This window comes from Glycine max, chromosome 11 (genome assembly GCF_000004515.6).
Source record: "Glycine max cultivar Williams 82 chromosome 11, Glycine_max_v4.0, whole genome shotgun sequence".
Taxonomy (NCBI): domain Eukaryota; kingdom Viridiplantae; phylum Streptophyta; class Magnoliopsida; order Fabales; family Fabaceae; genus Glycine; species Glycine max.
Window position 1 is genome coordinate 8,359,859 of NC_038247.2, and position 21,682 is coordinate 8,381,540.

The window sequence follows — 21,682 nt, forward strand, 5'->3', positions numbered from 1 at the left end:
AAAGTTATAATTTAGCTTATTTTTTATTTTGTATATTTTTTATTTTTTTAATATAAAAACTTAATATGTTACTCATCAGATTGAGTTTGTGAAAGATAATCTTTGTTCAATTTTCATAAATTCTTGGTAATGAGCATTAAATCTCTAACCAAGAAATAGTTTTATAATCAACACAAAGGATGAAAATTTATGATATTACTAATAGTTTGGTCAATTTACCAAGTGAGGATAATTTTTTTCTTCAAAATTACTAATTAGGAGTTGATTTTGAATTATTACTCTTTTTAAGATAAGTGATAACAAATATTATGACTTTTGAATTGAAAGTCGTAGCATCATTTCTAACTTTTAAATTGTAGTTTTTTTTTATAATTTTAAAGTCATATAATTTTTTTTTCATAAATAAATATTGTAAAAAATCTTATAAGACTTTGAAATCGTAAAAAAAAAAAAACTTAGAAATTATAATTTTTTTTTTAAATAACAAGTCGTAAAAAAATTTACGACTTCAATTAAAAAATAAAAAACAAAAGTCAAAACGGATATTGTGACTTTTAATTTACCCAAAATAGATAATAATTCAAAATTGACCTCCAATTGATAATTTTTTAAAAAAAAAAATACCCCGACTTGATGAATTGGCTGGGAAAAGGAGGGCGAGGAGAATAGTCCGGCAGTACAGGACTTTCTTTTTCAAACCCCCAAAACAGAATTGAAATGAAAAAAAACCGCGGGGCAAAGATAATCTTCAATTTCTTAATAGTATCACCGACATCAGAGCAACAAACAAAATGAACAGGAAACACCTCACATGCTAGCTTCCACTTCCGAGCTGTGCAGAAGTACGTTATTACCACCTCTCGAACGTGAAGAAAGAAACATCACCAATTGCAGATTAAGTTGGCTTATCTTTTTGTTCAATGCTTTGTCCTCTGTTTCCAAGAACAGATGCGTGATGAAAAATAAAGAGATAAGAAAAAATAGGTGACGTGGAGAATGAGATATATAGCCTAATTGTAAGTTATAACTGAATAGAAATAGAAATAAATACTACAAAAATTTGCTCGTTATAGCCTAATTTCACGTCGGGCATGATGCTACTTAGAACCAACAGACTTTAATATCATGCAGTGACGTCTACCTCGTCAACATAACTGAAAAATTTAGTAAACAAATTCACTTAACCTGTGTTTGATTTAAAGAAATAAAAAAGGTATGAAAATGAGAAGAGGTAAAATATTTGAATTAAACATTACCTTAAAGAGGTGGAACCCACACTAACTTCAAAAATTTTCATCTCAAATTCTTCCAACAGAATTTAAATCAAACACTACCTTAAATTTCTGTACAGGATAACAAGAAACCTTGTCACATTCGAAAATGTTTAAAATCAACTGTCATGTCATCTCAGGCGAACAGCCAAGCAGAGGGATGCCTCACTGCTTTCACAAATTAACTGGGAGCAACAAATAATTAAGTGCTCATTAATTATAACTGGAAAGAGCAATGATGAAGCCAGGAACAAAGGAAACCCTGTCATAAAAAATAGTCATCCGCAAGTTCCTCGTAACATTTCTGAAATTATATCGGCTGAAATTCTCTCTATATATACAAACAGCCGTAACCATGCGTTCTGAAACCAAAAAAGAGAGTACAAAAGCATGTATTTGACAAAGGAGTAGAAAGGAAAAAAAAACTTATATTTTGCTGGGCACATGAACAGTTGGCCGTCTCCTTTGTATAAGGTCTCACTGGACGGTTACATACATGATGGGCTATAGCCTTATCCAAGGCATCTGGAACAAGATAGATAATGTACATGATTAGAGAAATAGCAGCGCAGCATATTTATTTGTCCGTGAATCTCCCAAAAAGGAGATACGGCGAATTCACATTATGCCCATCCTCAGCTTTTGTAACAGGTTTGACGTGTTCCTTGTTTGAAGATGGAAAAGATAGAGACAGGGAAAGAGACGCAGCAACATTCTCATCCTCTCGCTCATCTGTCAATATATCTGGAGTCTTTTCCTGGCTATTTTTCTTGTCAACCGCACCAACAAAGAAAGGCAGCATACCCTTGTGTGACGGTTTCGTTTCACCCCCCAAACCAAGCTCTAGATTTGGAATTCCAACTTGAAATTGGTCCACGTATGCACGAGGCTCATTCAGTACCATCCCCGAGTCTTTTTTTTTACGAGTATCAACAGGAAAGAAGGTTCTTTCCATCGCTCCTAAGTCCTCGTGGATGATTTTCTCATCACAAGGTTTTTTGCACCGTTTGTTCTCCCCTGAAGAACAGGAACCAAGATCATTTACAAGTGACGCAAAACTACCATTAAAAGATTCCCTGGCTCCAGAATCATAACATCCGTGAATTCCACCAAAACCTGTTTGCAGCTTCTTGCTATAACTTTCTCCGTTTTCAAATTTTCCATTTACCTCATTCCAAGGCATTTTCTGACAACTAACTGCAGAAGCTTCCACAGCTGTATCTGAAAGATCTATATGCTTAACTTTTTTATCATTAGGTAGTTGACAGTTGACCGCTTTCACAGTCAGGTCTCCCAGAAACGTTGCCTCAACGTTAATATCAAGATCATCTTCCATCTGTTTCCTTTTAGGCCTTTGCTGATTCTCATCATTGTTTGTTCTGTCCAAAATTTTATCCCTATTGATATTGCTTGCAGTATCTATCTCTTGGTAACCAACCGAAGGGATCCCCGAAGACAAAGAGTTCTCTTGCTTAACAGAAATATCATGATTAGTTTTTGTTTCCACAATCCTACTACTTACACTAGTTTCCATTGCTTCAGGAGGTTTAGACTCTATGTATTGTCGATGCTCTGGAACACTATCTCTCTGCACAAACCAAAAACATTTAAAAAAAAAACAATGAGATGACTAGCAGCAGGACTCTTCATAAAACACTTATAACTTGTTCTCTCCTAAAAAGTGGTTAACATGAAATCACATAGCAGCATTTTCTTGTTTTACTATGTTTAATCTTTCCTTGAGTATAATAATTGAATGATGGGCAAGTTTATATAATTAACAACTTAACCTCATTGTAGGACCATCCAAGCGTAAAACAATTTATAAAAACTAATCTGTACATAGTCTATACTCTATATAATCCAAAAGAACCAAATAGAATTTCTAACTCAAAATTATTACAGATCAAGATCAGATCACAAAGTTGACAGAATGTAAGCAGATTTTTATCAAATAGCAAACAGAAACTCTTGAATCTATCAAACAGCATATTTAAGGAAAAAACATTACCAGGGACGAACCAGTGGAATTCATTTGTTGACACAATTGTGTCCTGATGGTTGGAATCCCTGATGTAGATTTGGTGTTGATTCTAGCGTCTTGTCTCTCTAAGTTTACTAGTAAACCCAAATGTGTCTGGTCAAAAATAGTTTCTTTGCCATCAAAATTCCTACTTACCATATTGTGATCTTGGTCAATGAACTCTTCATCCATGCGCTTAGGTGAACACCGAGTTTCAGACAAAGTCATGACAGCTGTTGGAAAATCTTTCTCATTTGGCATCACATTCAAACTGGGAATACATATCTTTTTTGTGGAATCTAAGTGATTGATCCTCCTCCCCCTAAATATACCCCATAGGAAAAATAACATATTCCAACCTGCAAGACAGTTTAAGCAATTGATTTTCTTATTAACAAAGCCTTGCTACATAGATGAACACTTATAATTTCACGCAAGTAAACTGCCAAGCAGCCCTGAGCAGTGAGCACACTCCACCAATGATCAAAAGGGAGAAAATTCACGCATAACACTATCAACAAACTAATGCCAACTAGATGCACAACAAATCATCACTTTAGTACAAAACCAAATTCAATAAAAAGCACTATCAGTCTTTATGACCTTCATTTATTTCATCCAGATAAGTCGTTTTTAGAATTCCAACATCTTATAAAATAATATATAGAATTCTAATTCAAAATGAATGGGGGCATTACCAACCAGCACCAGGTATAAATACACCCAAGTCCCCCCAAATAGCTATATCATTTATAACAAAAAAATCTAAAATACAATATAAAACAACTGTAAGCAACTCTTTGTAAGATACAATTCCCATTGTCTTTGTCCAAGACATTGCAAAATTGCATATGAACTTAATTTCTAGAGAATTTGAACATTAATGCAGGCATAAACTTCAACCCAACACCAAACCCAGACACATCATTTGCAAGGTACCTACTATCAGGGATTGTTTAGCAAGAGTCCAGAATAATTTCTTACGTTGTGAATCTTCTGGAAGCTGATTAGATGCAAATATAAGAAGTTCAACACCATCAGAAGTCCCCCTAAGTGCTAAATCATTTCTAATCATGTGATCCAATAGACCCTTGTAATACCTCTCATAACTGTAATAGAAAATGGTTAAAAAAGGAAAATAATTACAAGATAGGAAACAGAGAAATATGTTTGCATTTCAAAGCCTACTGTCAATAAAAGAGTGATATTCATATCCTTGCCTTTCAATGTCTTTGGCAAAGAAGTAAAGAGCAATATTATCTTCCTTAGCACCACCTTGATGAAATTGTGAAGGCCATATGCTCAATCGAGAAACTTCATTTAGTGAAACTTCAGGTAAAAATTTCTTCACTACCTCATGAACCTTAGGGGAAGCACATGCAGATAAATGTGCTTGAATCCCAGTATACAAGTCAGGAGGCATTCCATTTCTATGCACTTTAAAGACACCCCTGCGTGAACAACAACACTCATAAAACACACTTGATGACAAAACATGAACAGTAATAAAACAAAAGCAATCCAGAGCAAAAGGTAAACTAGCTCATCACAAGATGTTACATACTGCCAGATGTACTCATATTCTGGAATGACTGACATCTTTGAAAGAATACTTGATATTTCCATGGCATTATTGGGCAAGTCTCTCACTACAGGCTTTCCAGAAGTGGGACCAACAGAATCTGACTTTCTCAGCTGAGAGCAAAAATCAGTTCGACAAAATTTAACTTGCTTCAGATCATTGGCAGATGGACATTTGGAGGTTTCAACTGTAGAATTCACAATGATTTCCTGCTTCATATTGCTTTCTTCAGCAGATATACTATTCTTCAATGTACTGGAAACCAACACTTGCTTTTGAGAAGTGACTTCGCGTTTCAAACCAGTGCTTGATGTAGGAAACTCATTAGTTTGATCCGGAGCTTCTTTCCTCTTGTGTATTTCAGGCCTTCTAAGCAAAGCTGCCTGGATTGCAGCTTTCAATCTATTTCCCTCATGCATCTCCTCTTTTGAACTACTTGTGGCAATGACTGATGATTCGGCACCAAATTCCTGCGTACCACTAACTGTACAACATTCTGTAGCATGGCCAAAATCTTTACATTTACGACAGAATGAGCTTTTTGAAGCATTAGTAACACCTGACATCACATGATCAATGGAACTATCTTTGGCTTTGTCAACCTGATTAGCTGTATCCTGTGATCGAGGCAGCTTATCCTGTTGAGTTTCATCGACACTTGTTGATGTTCTATCTGCAAAATTCAAAACAATAACTAAATAAGAAATCATCTTTGCAGAAAACATAGTCCACTTAGTTCCAAGCACAAAATCCATCATTGGAAGATGCTCCTACTAAAATTAAAATAAGAGAAAATTTTATAGAAAATGCTGTTAGCCTGTTACTACACAGAAAACTGAAATATCAAAAAGCAGCTAATTGAACCATTTAAAAGAAGGTTAAAATTAAAATAATATAACAAGAATAATATGCTTCCAATTGAGATCACACTCAAACCTGAACTAACTTGAGGTTCTGGACTTTTACTGCTAGTATTATTCATAGACTTCGATAATGAATATAATTTTCCATCTTGGTTGACCTTAAACTCTCTATTGTTGTTAACTGTAGAAGGTTTAGCAGTTTCGCCATGTGGTGTAAGCTTCGGATCACCCTTTGATGTGGAAACAACAGAACTAACCATGGTTGAACAAATGACAGGTCGATCAATCTTAGACAGAAATTTCCTGTCAAATGAAGCAGAATCTTTTGCATGTCTTGATGCTTTCAAATCCTGTGTCGTTCCAGGCTTAGAAGAGATCATTTTCACTTTTGATTCAACAGCATTTGAACGACCCAAATTCGACAATTTGAATGACATTGATTTGCTTATCATCCCAGCAGGTGTCTCCATATTCTTAGAAATATGTTCAACAACCCCTTTCTGCTTTTGGGGAACAACTTCATCAACAAGTTTGACTCTTGGCTTGGAATTGTTGTTGAATGAATTAGACTTCAGCAATGTACCTATTCATAGGAACAAAAAATCAGGCTTTAAATAAATGAAAAGATGAAACTCAGGGAAATTGGAGACAAGATATGTTTGCCATGGAATCCATAGCTGCTTATAAGGATTAAGGAACAAAGAAAATAAAGTAGAACATTGTAATGAAGCTCAATAGATATCAAATAAATCCATACTCCTTGCATTTTGACTCCGAGGGCCAGCTGATAGAGAACGGGCAAGTTCTGTGTCATCGCCACCGAGGTGGTTATGCATGGGGATCTTCTGTTGACCAGATTTCATCTTTTCTTTATCCATGCTCTTGAATGAAGATTCCCGCGACAGTGGGACTATTCTCTTAGGGCTTGATGCCTTTGGTGATCCCGTGCTTGATTCAAGAGCTTGCCTTTTTGCTGCTGTAGCTATTTCCATGCTTTGAGAAGGTCTTTTGCCAGAAATTTGTGAAGTTGAACTAACTTTGTGATTTTTTTTTTCTTCAATATCTAAACCACAATTAAATTTCACAAATTTGTTAGCATGGATATGGGTACTTGAAAACTTATGCTACCAAAACTAAAGTACGAATAAAGGCTGCAGAATTTCAGATTGAAGGGCACTCTTCTTCAATATCATGCACAATCTTTTTTAAAATAAAAAAATGCTGTATATAAACAACTTCACGCTTACCTAGCTTTCGATTTGCAGTCTCCTCTGCACACTTGCATTCTTCACATAACCAGTCCCCTTCAGGGACCTTCTCAAGCATTTCCCGCATGCAATAGCTGATTCATGGATACCAGAATGTTAAGTCTCATTTTAGCTAAAAAGAACCATGCAAAAATGTGATAGAAGCTAAGAAGAGGTAATATAAAAGGATCTTGTACATACGTGTGCTCTGCACCATCACTGCACCTACTACATATGGCAAGTAGATCCTCACGACCAGCATCTCCACAGATGTCACATACTTTTACCTATTTCCCAGTCAATTAGGGGAAACAAACTCAGTACGCAACATCAGAAAAGTTTACAACAAGGAAAAAAACAATTAAGAGATTATGAAAAGGAGTATGTGGAATATTTATAAACTGGGTTGATTGTTTGGCATTACCACAGGCCTCAAAATAATTGAGAGTATGCATGCATATATCTACATCCAAATTTCAAACCATCATCACATTTTACTTCTCCCATTTTCATCTCCATCAAGTTTAATTTTTGATGAAAAATAAACTAAAATAATGAAAGGAAATGTACTCACATCATGCTCAACAACATCTGATTCATCACTCTCATCTTCTGATTGAGGTTCAGCCCTTCCAGATGATTTAATCAGCTCCTCAACCTTCTCATGCAATCCATCATGGGCTGAATATTTATGATCATCATCTTCCGCAACATCAACATTATTTTCAGTATCTTCTTCTGACTTTGGACATATTTCAATTGAAACCTTGGCTGTACCATTATTTAGGTTTTCCTTATCTGCCAGAGATTTTTCACCAGGAACAATAATAGGTACTCTCTCTTTGGTCAATGATGAATCAACATTTTCCATACAACATTCTGACAAACTAGATATGTCAACAGTTGGCCCATTTCCAGATCCTTCTGCCACTAAGTGACTAACTGAAGTTGAACTACAAGATATATTTATTCTGTCTGTATTTATCTGATGGCAACTGCTCGCTAAATTAGCATTACTGGTCCTACTAATACAAGAAGTGCTATCATCAAGACTTTCTAAACACTTGGAATCCTGATACTTCTCTGATAAGGCTTGACTGTTCTCAGCATTTTCAGATAGAGAATCATGAGTGGAAGAAACACTAGGCTTGTGACTGGTTTCACTGACACCATGCTTCAACCTTTCACAAGCTCTGCTCCCAAGAGAAGATCTATCACTCTCATCACAATACTGATTAACCTCCCCTAAGCGACAGTTTTCATCAGAGAATTCTTCAGCCTTTGACCCCATGAGAGCTCGGTTAGGATGCATGCAAGATGAACAAGCAGCTGAGCACACATTACAAGTCCCTGATTCGAGTCTCATATCAGCGTTCTGAATCATAGAATGTTTGACAAATTTCTTTCAGATTTGTGTGATACCTAAAATAAACAAAGTATGATTTAAAAAAGAAAAAAGATAAAACCTTCAATTCAGACTCCCACTATAAGGAAATTAGCTCTTGCTATTTCATTTTACAAGCCTAAGGCTCCCTCCAGTCCACTGTCGAAATTTTGCACCTTAACTAAAACGCGTCACAAAATAGTAGAAAAGGAAGATTGTTGGTTGTTGCTTCCAATGTTTATATTGCTCTACTACTTAGGAGAGGAAAACATAATCATAATTAATGGTATGATAGTGAATATATAGAAAACACTAATAGAAGAACTTTAAGAAAGCAACTACTTTCCAAGAAAATTGCCAGTCACCAAGATTTGAGAATCTAAAGTAGTCAGACCCTCAAAGCTACTTGCCCAATCATCAAAAGCATTCAATTGTCCCATCAAGCAAGAAGAGGAAAATAATGGGGAGAAAACAAACTTATCAGATAATGTGATCCAAATAAGGTTGCTATTTCACATACATCTATGTATATAAATGGATTGCAACAAGAGAAGAAAAAGGACAGGTTGTGAATTACCCTGTAATGTATATCTATCTCACCATATTCTCTTGAACATCGTGATTACTCAATATTGAGGTCTTTGCGTATGAAAACTCCTCTCAAAACTGTTGTCATCTACAACGGAAATTCAAACCACATTAACAACTATCACTTGCAACAGAAAATAGCATGCATGTAAAAACACGGAAAACTAAATCAATGATAGCATAATTGCAACCAGCTAAAAATGCCAAGTAGTCAGTCAACTAATGACGCAAAAAGCGACAATCTCGTACAAATCCCAAAATCCCTTCAACTGACAAATCAAACCCTAATAAAACACACACTGAATTAGCTACTACGAGAAAACGAATACATGTTCTCCAGAGCTCTCTTATCAATGCAACGGAAAACAAAAATCCGAGAGAATTATACAAAAAATTCGATGAGAAAAAATTCCGAATAATAATAAGAATAAAAACCCTAACTAGAAAGGAATTGACATGCCTCTTCCTTCCAAGCCACGTTGGTCGCATTGCATATGATAATCAAGCGCAAAGTGTCTTATACGACGTCGTTTCGAGTCGCAAAAACCTCTCTTCAAATTAACAGGAAAATCAGCGCTACGACCACCAACTGAATGCGAATTCAAGGATATGCAATATGAAATTTCAGTCAGAGCATTTATGAATAATAATAATAATAATAATAATATTAGCACATCAACACATAATTTTTCTGTCTGTGATCTGAAGTGGCAAAAGAATAAATCTCTGAAATGGAATTTTTTCTCACGAGAATTACATCTAACCAAACGCTCTCATCTCTCTCTCTCTCTCTCTTTTTTTTATATATATTTTGGGTGGGTTTCAGATGGGTTTTCTCTTCTTCCTCCCAGAAATTTTGCTTCCACTCTCGCTGGATTTTTTACATGTTAGAAAATTAAAATCAGCGCAAAAAAAGTAAATGCAAAAACCTACAATTTCGTTTTTCGCCTTTTTTTTGTTTTCCTGGCAGATTCTATACGGGTCTTCCCACGTAAGATTCTTTTTTCTTTTTAATTATCGGTTACTGATTGTTTTAAAACTTTGAAAGAAAAAATGAATGAAAGGTACAGCTTGCACGTGTGAGGATTGTTAGACGCGTGTTACGGGTTGCGTGTGAAGTCACTGGGAACACGTGGGAAAGGTGCGCGTGGGGCAGGAGTAACGTCGCTGTGACAAGCCTTGATGCCTCACATTTTTTGCGTATATCTTCAAATTTTCTTGCCATATAAGTAACAAACAATAAGTGAGTTTTTTTAGGCCAACATGTGAGAAAGGTGAAGGGAGATAGATAGTGGACTAAGCATTCTTAATTATAAAATAATTCGAGTTTTAAAATATTACATAAGGATTAAAAACTAATAACGATGATATTAAATTATCTTTTTTAAGATATATGCTTTAAAATACTTCATTTCATATAATATATATATATATATATATATATATATATATATATATATAAATTATGTATTATATGAAAATGATCAATTTCAATCGTTAAATTAAGATGAAAAATTAAAATTAAAATATTTTAAGTTAAAATAATATTTATACGTAAAATCTTTAAAAGATTTATCAAATAAAAAATTAAATTTTTAAATAAAACTTTAATTTAAATTTAAAATATTTTAATCTTAACTTTTCATTTTTAATTTATAGAGAAAGAAAAGTCCAAACATAATAATAAATGTAAAAAGTTAAATATTGTAAAACAATAGATAATTTAGGAAAAAATTGTTAAAATAATTGCTTTATGCAATTTTTTTCACAAATTATTGCATCATAGAATGTTGCGTATGAAATGATTTTTGTTTAATAAAACAAAAAACATATTTGACCAAGCAGTAAGAAGATCAATCACTCAGAAAAACGTCAAAAAATTGAACTTGTATTAAACTCTTTTGTTAGAAAAGAATGCTAACCATACTCTCTTTATAACACTCTTTTTTATGATTGTTGAAGTTTATTAAAAATTACTAATTATAATTAATTATATTTCTCATTTAATAATTTTCTTTTCCTGATTTAATAGTGCAACACTCTCTTCTTGATTTCATCATTATTGATTTAATAGTTACCAAAAGTTGGTGAGTCAACAATTATTGTTGAATGAGATTAAATGTGAACATAAAATATAGAGGATCTGTTAAATCCAAAGACAAAGTAGAAATTAAGGCCACTCAAGACACTTGCATGGTTTTTGTCATTATATTATCTATTTTCTTTTATCTTCCGTCTACACAAGCAATACCCCGAGGAGAGTAAGCCTTGGTCACTAAAATCAAGTCAGATTCGATAAGTAAAGATAATAAAATGACCAACCACCAAGTTGGATAAGAGATATACTGACAGAGAGAAAATTTTCAAGATGAATAAACGGCCAAAGTATTTGAGTGGGAATTTCAACCACTGCTAATCCAAAATTACCAATCACCAATAACTATACAACTGTTCTTTAGGTCCATGGTACCAATCCCAAGTGCAAAAACTATTCACATCCAATTCATTCTCTACTTAACACAGCATAAGCAAATCTACATTGAACATATTGTCCAACAATATTTCTGCTCAGAAAAATCCAATTCCAATAGAAAATTAACAAAAAAAAATGGGTATACTAAACGATTTGGCACAAAGCGCATATGTTGATATAACTATAACAATATTAACCCTCTCACTGGTGATTTGCTCCAGCATCGGATGTTCTAACAAGCTATTCACTGGCACATAAAAAAAATGAACGACCTCTATCAGCTATCAAATAAATTCAAATGCATCCATCTGGAAGATTTAAACATATAAGTTCACTGGCCTGATATCAAACTTTCCGTGGCATTAAAAACTATACGGCGTGTGTTTCCTGTTCTACATTGAAATAAATAGAGAACATGGTAAGTAATTCATTTATCAAGTGTAACTCAATGCCTGAAAGAAGATTAAACTCATATTTAAATGGCAGAATTGCACTCACAATCAATTGGATGTTTGTCAATTTGGCGAGATGTATAATGTGCAGAAAGTAAAAGCAGTGAAAGGAATGCACTAGCCACAAAAATTGCATCAAACCACCGGTGATAAAAGTCAAACTGGATATCACCACCCAATACCTCTGTTATAATAATCCTGCCAGGAGATCCGGATTAGACACCATTAAGAGTTAAGACAAAAATGCCTGATAATCCAGGGAAGTTTGATGAAATAATAACTGTTTATGCATGCCAAATTTGCATCAATCAAGACAAGTGCCACAAACTAACAGGCCCATACTTTACTCAGCAACTACTTTGACCCACGAAAACTAGTCTGTTGATAGTATAGATATCAATAGGAGTGCTGATGCTGTTCATTCTTCCATTTCCAGTTATCTTCTTCCTTGTATTATTATGAGGATGTAAGGAAACCTCGGGGACTATTTGGTTCTAAAAAATGTTTTTTCAAACAAAAAATGTCATCTTGTTCTCACTTTTTCTTTTGTTGACAACTTTTTTTCTATTTTGTAAAAGAAAATTCGTTATTAGCAAACAAACTCAACATTACAGTGTACCTTTCTTACCCTATAATATTAATGTGTTGTTATCTCCATCCAGAAGTAAAAAAATTAATAACATCTAAACTTTATACAGGACAGGTTTCTATTTTCTACTATGCAAATCATTTAAAACATAATAAATGCACATACTACTACTTATACCTGTATTCAGTTGCTAAGCTTTTCCTGATTAAAAGAATAGAAGATACAAAATACATTCCCATTATCTCAGACAAAAACAGAACTACATTGCTTGAAGATCCACTTCCAACTCTTGAAACAGCAAAAAAGAACTGCATGCAACCCAAAAAATGAAAGTTAGGCTTTATAATAAGTCAACAATACAAACTGTATCTCTTACTGTATTTAGCGAAGCCAAACTATACCTGAACACATGATATTAGGACTAGATATAATCCTAGCCAAACTCTAAATACACAAGATAAATCTCAAATCAACCACAAATGAAGAAACATCCTTGAAATTATACTCAAAACTAAAAGAAGACTTTTCATGGTTTACACCAAATAATAAAGCTTGTCCAAGCACAAATCCTTCTAAACTAACCATAACCCATATGGCATATAGTAACTTGCTATAACTTTAGTGGTGTAGTTCTACCATAATTATTCCAAATGAACCTAAAAATAAACAAATAAAATTCCTAAAACAAATTACTATGATAATTATTTATCCACAGCCAATGCACAAAAAACTAGTTCTTCAATGAAGAACTTGAAGCTCTCTTCCATTGTGGATTCCAGTGTTTCAAGCTTCATAAGATGATTGCTTCTTGAAAGTTTTCTTCTATTTGATGTTTTAGAGTTGGTGGATGTTGGAGATTTATTTTGTAAGTGTACTTCTTTGGGCGAGCCCTGGTGCAGCGGTAAAGTTGTGCCTTGGTGACTTGTTGGTCATGGGTTCGAATCCGGAAACAGCCTCTTTGCATATGCAAGGGTAAGGCTGCGTACAACATCCCTCCCCCATACCTTCGCATAGCGAAGAGCTCCGGGCAATGGGGTACTTCTTTGGGACCACACATGACCAACTGGAATTGGCAAATGAACTTTCTTTATGCTGGATGGCCATTATTTCAGTGTGATGAAGATGGCATTTCATATTTGAGGTTCAATTGAAGCGGACATTTTGACATTATAGGTTTTTATCAGAGCTGCTTATATCTGTTGGTCCATATTTCTACTGGAGACTGCCGATAAGCATGTTTTCTTCCCCTCTTTTTTTTTCTATGTAGTAAAGATCTTCTAAATTAATTATTAAAAAATTATACACATTGCAAAAGCATATAAATATTGTTTTAGACTTTGAGCAGGTTTTCTGTTGCCTATTATGACGAAGGTAGATTATACTTTTACTGATTTACATACACCCCAGGAAGTTAGATTGTTTATTCTTCCATAGCATATTGATCCTTTGGTAGATCATCCTAGATTGTAAGCAAAAAATCAGCCTTCCAACTTTCCATCTGTGTTTGCGGTGCAAAGCCATATAGCTACACATAATATTAGCTTCCTTTCAATGAAACTGTAAGTTCTTTCCTCAACAGCTCAACTGGCCCACCCCCAACAAAAGAGGATGAAAGCAGATTGTAATATTATCAAGAACACTCTCCAAGAGGCTGTTTAACAGTAAAACATACTATATAACTAATCCAGGTAACACCCAAAGGAAAAAAATTGGCAATTGAAAGCAGTAGGAATACCTTCATTAGGTTTGTTAAGAATCCACGCACTGATATCACAACCAACATTCCAATGAATAGCAAGGAAATGTACTGCACAAAAAAATGCGGAATAAATTTGGAAAACAAATACATCAAATCATACAATACATAATTTTTAGAATAAGTTCACAACAAAGAATTGAAATTTTCAGAAAATATAATATTCTAAAAACCTGCTAAGTAATTTATATTTTTTTTTATTACAAATAGCAAAATATCTACCAACGAGTGAATTTTTATGGAAAAATCCAAATAAAAAAACAGCAAATACATGTGATGAGTAACTAGTGAGAACTACAAAGTACAAATATGATCTTACTAGAATGCATTCAGTTAATCCAGTTAATGAAGTTCTGAATGGCAGAAAAAATTACGAACAAGAAGAATGATTGGGGATTTGCATGCATAGGCATATAAATTAGAGTTAATTTGATTCATGAATTTGCTAGTTCTCAACAAGTCAATTATGTAAGTTGGAAGTTATTTCTGCTTCATCATCTAAAGTGCAGTGTTATCAATGGCAGATGGCCGACATTTTTCCATATAAACACACCATTGCATCTTATGGCGCCACCATGATGGACCTCCCTTCACAAATTGCCTACGGCGGTTGCCGGAAAATCCGCCACTCCATTCTACCATGGCGGCACCAGGGCCACTATTTAACAACACTGCTAAAGTGTCAGTGGTGATTACTGATTACTGGGAGGATCAACCAAAAGTGGACAAAGAAAGTTATCCGACTCAAAAAGCGGCAATAATAAACAAGTCCAAAGCAAACTCTGGAACTTTATAACAAAATAGAAATTTAATGAGAAACTTCTCATAGAAACTTTAAGATATTTATTGTTAAGAATTAAGGGATGTCAAGACAGAGATAGTAGAGTAAATGGGGTGCTTTAACTTAACTATAATCAGACTCTCAAATCTCAATATAGATATTTATCCCAATGATTTTAGGACAAGTACATCCAGTATAATTAGAAAAATCCAACTCATAACCTTAGTACATATAACATTTACAAAATAATAAAATACCCATTTTGATCTTTAATAAGAACGCATCAGAGTCTGGAAACACATTGAGAAGAAAGCCACCAATTAATTCTAGAAAGCAATGGCAAGCAACTGGACTCTAACCTGTGATAATAAGGCTGCATTTATTCCTATATCAAAGAACTGAAGGAATATACTTATTATCCTTGTCACGGGATCAACTGAACCATCCTGTCATAAAAACACATTATCAACGAAGAAGCACATTAACAATATAAGAGTCGGTCCAAAAGAAGTAATTATATAAGGACATTTTTAATAACAATGAAAGTATAATCAAATTAAAGAATAATTGAGGAATACAATTTACCTGTTTGAAAACAACACTTTGCAATGACTGCCAAAAAAAATGATTAAGTAAGCCACATTATCTACAAATTCAAAAATAATAAGAAATCTCATTTGCTAGAGAAATGAAAATATTATTACTGCTATCATCATCTGACAGATGCCACCAACAAAAAAATCATACATTAAGTCAGCCTCAATTGAACTTTCCAACACAGGAATAGAATCCATAATAGTGAGAAGCAATACAAGCTGTAAGCTTATAACTGCATGGTGTGCCACAATAACTGATGAGATGCAAAATTTTTTTAAAAAAAAATCATAATTCCCTAGATACCTATTCATTGCAAGAAGAGAGAAATGATTTATTATTTATTACTGCTACTATTGTTTGAATTAAAACACAGAAGTAAATTCTCTTAGTAAATTCACCAAACTCACGCAATTCAGATGTTAAAACACAGAAATGAGCATGTCAAATTTCATTGCAAAGCTGTGACAAAAACATCTTTAATTCAAGTATCATTAAATTTATCTGAAAAATTAGATAAAGTACAGATCACACCCTGAATGCTGGTAAAATGTGAAACTGAAAAATGGAGAGGGGGGTAGAATTGTCGGAAAAACCCTTATAGGAAATTCCCTTGAAGCTTATATATTTTTCACATTTACTACACAAAGTTCATATTTAACATATTACCCATCCATGTGACACACATGGAAAGCTCTTCATCAAGTCTAACTCCACATTTAACCATTTCACAGTTTACTAAATTTCAGAGAGGCTGGGGAAGCAGAATAAAGAGTACCAAGTGTGAAAATGGGCTAAACTTCAGAGGTGTAATCTATGTTCACATTATCAGGCATTGAAATATTTTGGTAATTTTACCAATCCCACTTCATGAGCTTTATTTGGGCTGATTTAATGAGTCAGAATCCTAATATAATTAGCAATTTACTCATAATCTTGGAATGCTGCTATCAAACAAACGAATGATTAGTTCAAGCAGCATTATTCAGTAAATAGATTTACAGATCGATCATGCAATTCATGCAAACCATCTATGCCTTAAGAAAGCTCCAACCCACCAGTTACAATCATTAGCTTTCTAAGAATAAATAATTATTGATTATTGACATCACAATACCTTGATCATTTTATACACACAATATACAGAACAAGCATAGCCAAGTAGATTCTGCATGTGTCCTCTCCAAGTTCGAGAATAAGCAGCAGCTTCCTGCAATGTACCAGATTTCACAATAATCAGATTAAAGAAGAAAATATAAGTGTGACAAAGTTCAATTACATTATATTTTGATAGAAAAAGAAGTCAGCCATTTTTTTTACAATTTTACACACATAATTTTATCATTCACTATAGCATTTACATTTTTAAAAAAGAAGTTGGTCACACTGTTTTTCAGTTTTCCTAAAGGACGGTGCCACAGTTTTTGGTGAAGATAATCATGGTTTGGAAGCAGGTTCCGATCCTCAGGGTTTCATTCCAGCAGCTGCAGAAACCTTAAGCAGGACCCCATTGCAAACTGCAAACCCGTGCACAGCAGAACTGCTGGATTAACATTGGGCATCAATTTCACATCCAACACATGTTTCATCGCCATGATACAGATATCGGGAGAGAGCTTTGTGGGACATGTCATCCTTGCACCATAATATTCCCTTGTTGGCATTGACCTTGTCAAGGAACATTGTCCATATGAGGAACTTAAACCTTCTTGCAAGCTTTACATTTCTAAAGGGGCTTAACATGGAGAAACTTCTTTATATTGGAAATTTAGAATGGTGATTGAGGAGGATATGCACACACACATCATCAGCAGAAGAGTCCAAACACTTCAAAAAGGAGACATAATGGTTTCATTTATATCTCTAACAAGCTCTCACACACAAGCCATTTGGGTTTGGAAATGTAATAAAAGCACAACACAAAGAAATTGAATGCAAACTGGTTTCATTTTGTGCTAAAATTTACTTTATTAATGCGAACTGGGCTTATAATATGAGGATCGATTAAAGGGGTGCAAGAAAGAAATTAAATATGATTACATACACAGTTCTAAAAAGTAAGGGTAAATCTAACATATAGTAAACCTTTGCTTGACGAAGTTCATAGACCTCCAAGAACAATTGCTTTGAAAGCTCTTCTAAGGCCAGAACTTCTGCTTCCAACCCTTTAATATCTACAAATTTGACAAGAATAGATTAAAATTTCTAATTAGTAATATCTCTAACATAATTACAGAAAAATAGGATTAGATGATTAGAAATACCAATATTAAGGAAATCACCGCCCAATAACAAGTATTCCAATAAAACAAGAATTTTGCTTATAACCCCTCAAATAAGCAAATTTTGCTTCCGAATTCCAATCAGATTTAAACACACTATCCTACATGTAAAGACAGGGGCATTCCATTTCTCTGAATATCCAATATGGAAATTCCTATAAAATAGCCACTGGCAAAGAACTACCAAGAAACTACAAACACTTTTCTCAAATAAGTTGTAATGGTTGGTAAGAGACTTTCCTTGAAAACTCAAGCACTAGCCTCCAACCATATGAACCAAATCACGGCATAAATTCACCATCATTATATAATTTTCAAAAAACACAGAGATGCTTTTCAGCCTCTCTGTCTTACTTCGGTAAACAGCTTTTGCTTGCTTTGTTCAATTCTTAACACTATGGCTCTCCCCGGAATTTAGATTTCAAAAGTGCAACGTTCAAATGGCCTTTTAAGAGTTAAAGAAAACTGACCTTGCTCTTTTTGATCCTCTTGCACAGATCGAACAACCGTACCAACAATTCGTTTAATTAAAGATCTAGCATTTAACTTCTGCAACAAACAAGTTCAGATTAAGCAAGAAAATGGTAGGAAAGAAAATGAAAAATAAAACAGGATAACACCACTATGCCTTGACAAACAAACCTTTATATGTTATTTATTTCAATATACCACTAATTATCCCCTTGAAGGAAAATACACCTTTTCCAATTCAAATCAAATTCTTTTAATTTATGAAACTAAAGCAAACATCAATATATTTATTATATATGTAAACGGTTAATTGTTATTAAGGCCATATCAATAGGAAAACCCATCCATCATCATGAACATGCCGCCGAAAGGAAAAACATAAAAATCTAATCACCTCTTCAGATCCTTGCTTGTTATCCATCTCCATTTGGCAAAGAATAATTTTCTTTTTCTTTGATACACAGGTCTCAATCGATTGCATTAGCTGTCTTTCCAAGGCCTTGATTTCTGTTTCCTCAATCTCTCTGATGAAAAGTGATAAGTAACTGTATGGGAGGTTTACAGCACCAAAACCAGATAGCACAGCCATGACAGTAACACCAATAACCCCAATTCGACTCACCAGTTGAGGCATGGTGAAGAAACCTGAAACAAGAAATAAACACGAGGATCAACCATATTCCTTCAATTAATTGCAGTGTCTATTAATGCAAACAATCAATCAGCAGTGAGTTGATTACACAATTTACACTTTACTAACTAAATAAATAAACAAAAATCAGTTGTTTGCGCCCAATTCAATTCCACTAGCAGTGCTTCCAATACCTTTATCTGGAGATGGCATTGGAAAGTGAATGCCCATGCGCCAAAAGGCATAGAGAAAAGCGAACAGAAAGAGAATAGCACCAAGTGCAGCCCTCTCAGCCCTGACGCCATTGTTTTTGAGCATCAAGTAACAATGGTAATAGGGGAGAAGGAAGACCAGCAACAAGATCAAACAGAACAAGTCCACCTTCCAGTTCACCACTCTTGCCCTGCACACACAAAAAAGAAACAAATATCAAATCCAATATTGAATTGATGTTAGGTTAGAGTTAGGGTTAGGGTTAGGGTTAGGTTACTCTTTGGAGAGGATTGGAATGATTTCGAAGATGACGAGCTGGAGAAGATTGCAGGAGAAGGCAAAGACGACGCTGAAGATGATTTGGACGAGGACGCGTTTCTCTTCGTACTCTTTGTAGAGTCGACGGTTCAAAAACCACAGACCCGCCCAACCCAGTAAACACAGACATCCCACCACCACCACACCTTCCAACATTCCCCTTCCCCAACCCATTTCTTTCTCACTCACTCCAATTCTTCTGATTACTTTCTCTTTCTCTTCTCAATCAAATCAACAACCATCACTCATCAGCCCCTCAGATCCAACACAACAACAACAATAGTATGTAATAATGCTTTCAATTCATCAACCACAACCGGTTTAAGTAAGTTTAATCACCTCCTACCTTTCCTTTTGCGCTACTTTTTAATTGCATTTTCATCTCCATTCCATACACCTTCCCATCTCCACTCCTTATTCAATTCTACTTTCATTATTTTTTTATTTAATTAAATAATTCGATATTAATATAGAATATATAACTTTTTTTAATGCTGAAATATACATACTTATTCGATATATCCATATACAGAGAGTAAAGAAGAATTGAATTAACATGAGTCCTTGCTTGATATTTCAATTGTATAACAAAATCATCCAACGTGTGAAAGCGTAAAATTTATTTATACTTCTTCTGCCTCCAAATAAGAATCATTCTAATTGTTTTATACAAACAAAAATTAATAAATAAATAAAAGAACGTAATTATTTTACAAAATTAATTTTATTATTAATATTACAATAAAAATAAAGTGACACTTATTATGAATATGCCAAAAAAAATATTACATTAAAAAAACTAATTATGTCACATATTTTGTTTTAAATGAGAGACTTATTTTAAAACTTAACATTATTCTCTACTGTGGACTATTTTTTCTTGAGCCATGTAGAAGGGGTCGCGTCTAATATGAAGACATAAATTAACTTCCTCACCGGTGAGGGAGGAAAATTACCTGTAATAGCAGGTTGCTTACCGGATGGAAAAAAAAAATAGTGATGGTGAGGCTTTCCCACGGCCACGGCGTGTGGAGAGAACTTTTCCTTCACCCCACGCCCGCGGTTCGCCACATCTTCATCGCGTCGCTTGGCATTCACTCTTCGCGCAAGCCACGGGCATAGACGCCGTCGTTTTGCATAGCCCAAGAATCTTCGAGAAGGCAGGGATCAAATCCGATAACTACCTTCTCCTCCGCGACGGTTGCGGTTGGGTTCGTGAGAACCGTTTCCATTTTGGTCGCCACTTTTTTGTTGGACCGGGGCGGGTGGCGCGTGTTATTCCTTTCCAGCGTTAGTGGGCTTAGACTCTCGCTTTTGACTCTGGGCCTGAGCCTCACAGTGGAGGACCATTCGCGGACCACGCTGACGTGGGCGGCTGGGCTCAGCATCGGTGCGGTATTGTCCTACGTGAGGAATTTTCTTTCCGCTGAGAGCATATTTCTTCATACTCTTACAATCCGTATTACCAATGTAAAAAAATATATTATTATATAAACTTATATATGTATTAAATATATATGAAAAATTTTAATGTTATATATAATAATATTAATTATTTTTTTAAAATAATTGATTTATTAGTCCAATTGATTAAATCTTTATACTAATAATGCGAGTTGAGACTTACTGGAACTACATGCATGCATGGTCAGTTCGTATAGGTTATACCTAAGAATAATGTTGAAATTAATAAAGATTGAATGGTATATTTGAGATTTGAATGGTGTTGGAAGAAAAACTCACTACGTGGCCACCTTCTGGATTGGGTCCGGGCCCGTTACTTGGGTTTATAGATCCGAGATTTTCCCGCTGAGGTTGGGGGCTCAGCGTGAATAGGGTCACCAGTGGGGTCATTTCGAGTACTTTTTTGTCCCTCTATAAGGCTATTACCATTGGGGGTGCTTTCTTTCTTTTCGCTGGTGTCGCAGTTGCTGCGTGGATTTTTCACTACACGCTGCTCCCTGAAATAAGTGGAAAGACTCTTGAGGAAATTGAAAAGTCTTTCGGTAATTTCTTCGGGAAACCCAAAGAAGAAGCCGAAGGAGTTGTTGACTATAACGGTGAAATCCAATTAAAGACCTGTGACCAAACTTTGACAAGCGTGGATTAGAATAAGGGTGATTGATTTTATTGATTATGTTATATTAAGGTATTGTAGTTTCCA

At 34.6% G+C, this 21,682-nt stretch overlaps 2 protein-coding genes across 17 annotated transcripts; both read right to left on the reverse strand.

The window, feature by feature from the left end:
• Positions 1 to 1,510: 1,510 nt before the first annotated feature.
• LOC100784908 (uncharacterized) lies at positions 1,511 to 9,978 on the reverse strand. Of its 11 annotated transcripts, XM_041006693.1 has the most exons (13): positions 9,892 to 9,978; positions 9,419 to 9,547; positions 8,948 to 9,036; positions 7,561 to 8,408; positions 7,188 to 7,273; positions 6,987 to 7,081; positions 6,497 to 6,802; positions 5,813 to 6,322; positions 4,859 to 5,549; positions 4,515 to 4,745; positions 4,279 to 4,403; positions 3,283 to 3,653; positions 1,511 to 2,859 (listed from the first exon to the last, which is right to left on the reverse strand). In XM_041006693.1, exons 4-13 carry the CDS (start codon positions 8,368 to 8,370, stop codon positions 1,849 to 1,851), a joined length of 4,236 nt encoding a protein of 1,411 aa, XP_040862627.1. In that variant the 5' UTR covers positions 8,371 to 8,408; positions 8,948 to 9,036; positions 9,419 to 9,547; positions 9,892 to 9,978; the 3' UTR covers positions 1,511 to 1,848. The 11 variants fall into 11 exon arrangements, with proteins under 11 accessions (XP_040862627.1, XP_014619466.1, XP_014619464.1 ...); XM_014763980.3 differs by having other exon boundaries at positions 3,294 to 3,653; positions 9,419 to 9,931; XM_014763978.2 differs by having other exon boundaries at positions 7,561 to 8,336; positions 9,419 to 9,901.
• Positions 9,979 to 11,346: 1,368 nt separating this feature from the next.
• Positions 11,347 to 21,079, reverse strand: LOC100814132 (GPCR-type G protein 2). 6 transcript variants are annotated; one of them, XR_416705.3, is made up of 13 exons: positions 19,478 to 21,079; positions 19,182 to 19,390; positions 18,751 to 19,001; positions 18,356 to 18,434; positions 17,689 to 17,777; positions 16,721 to 16,813; positions 15,595 to 15,621; positions 15,369 to 15,455; positions 14,208 to 14,279; positions 12,650 to 12,780; positions 11,930 to 12,081; positions 11,771 to 11,823; positions 11,347 to 11,678 (listed from the first exon to the last, which is right to left on the reverse strand). XR_416705.3 is itself a non-coding variant. In XM_006590805.4 (13 exons), coding segments are annotated over exons 1-12 (1,407 nt in total). In that variant the 5' UTR covers positions 19,693 to 20,967; the 3' UTR covers positions 11,347 to 11,678; positions 11,771 to 11,816. The 6 variants fall into 6 exon arrangements, 4 of the variants coding, with proteins under 4 accessions (XP_006590868.1, XP_006590869.1, XP_006590867.1 ...); XR_005887124.1 differs by having other exon boundaries at positions 18,356 to 18,431; positions 19,478 to 20,967; XM_006590805.4 differs by having other exon boundaries at positions 11,771 to 11,818; positions 19,478 to 20,967.
• Between the last annotated feature and the right edge of the window lie 603 nt (positions 21,080 to 21,682).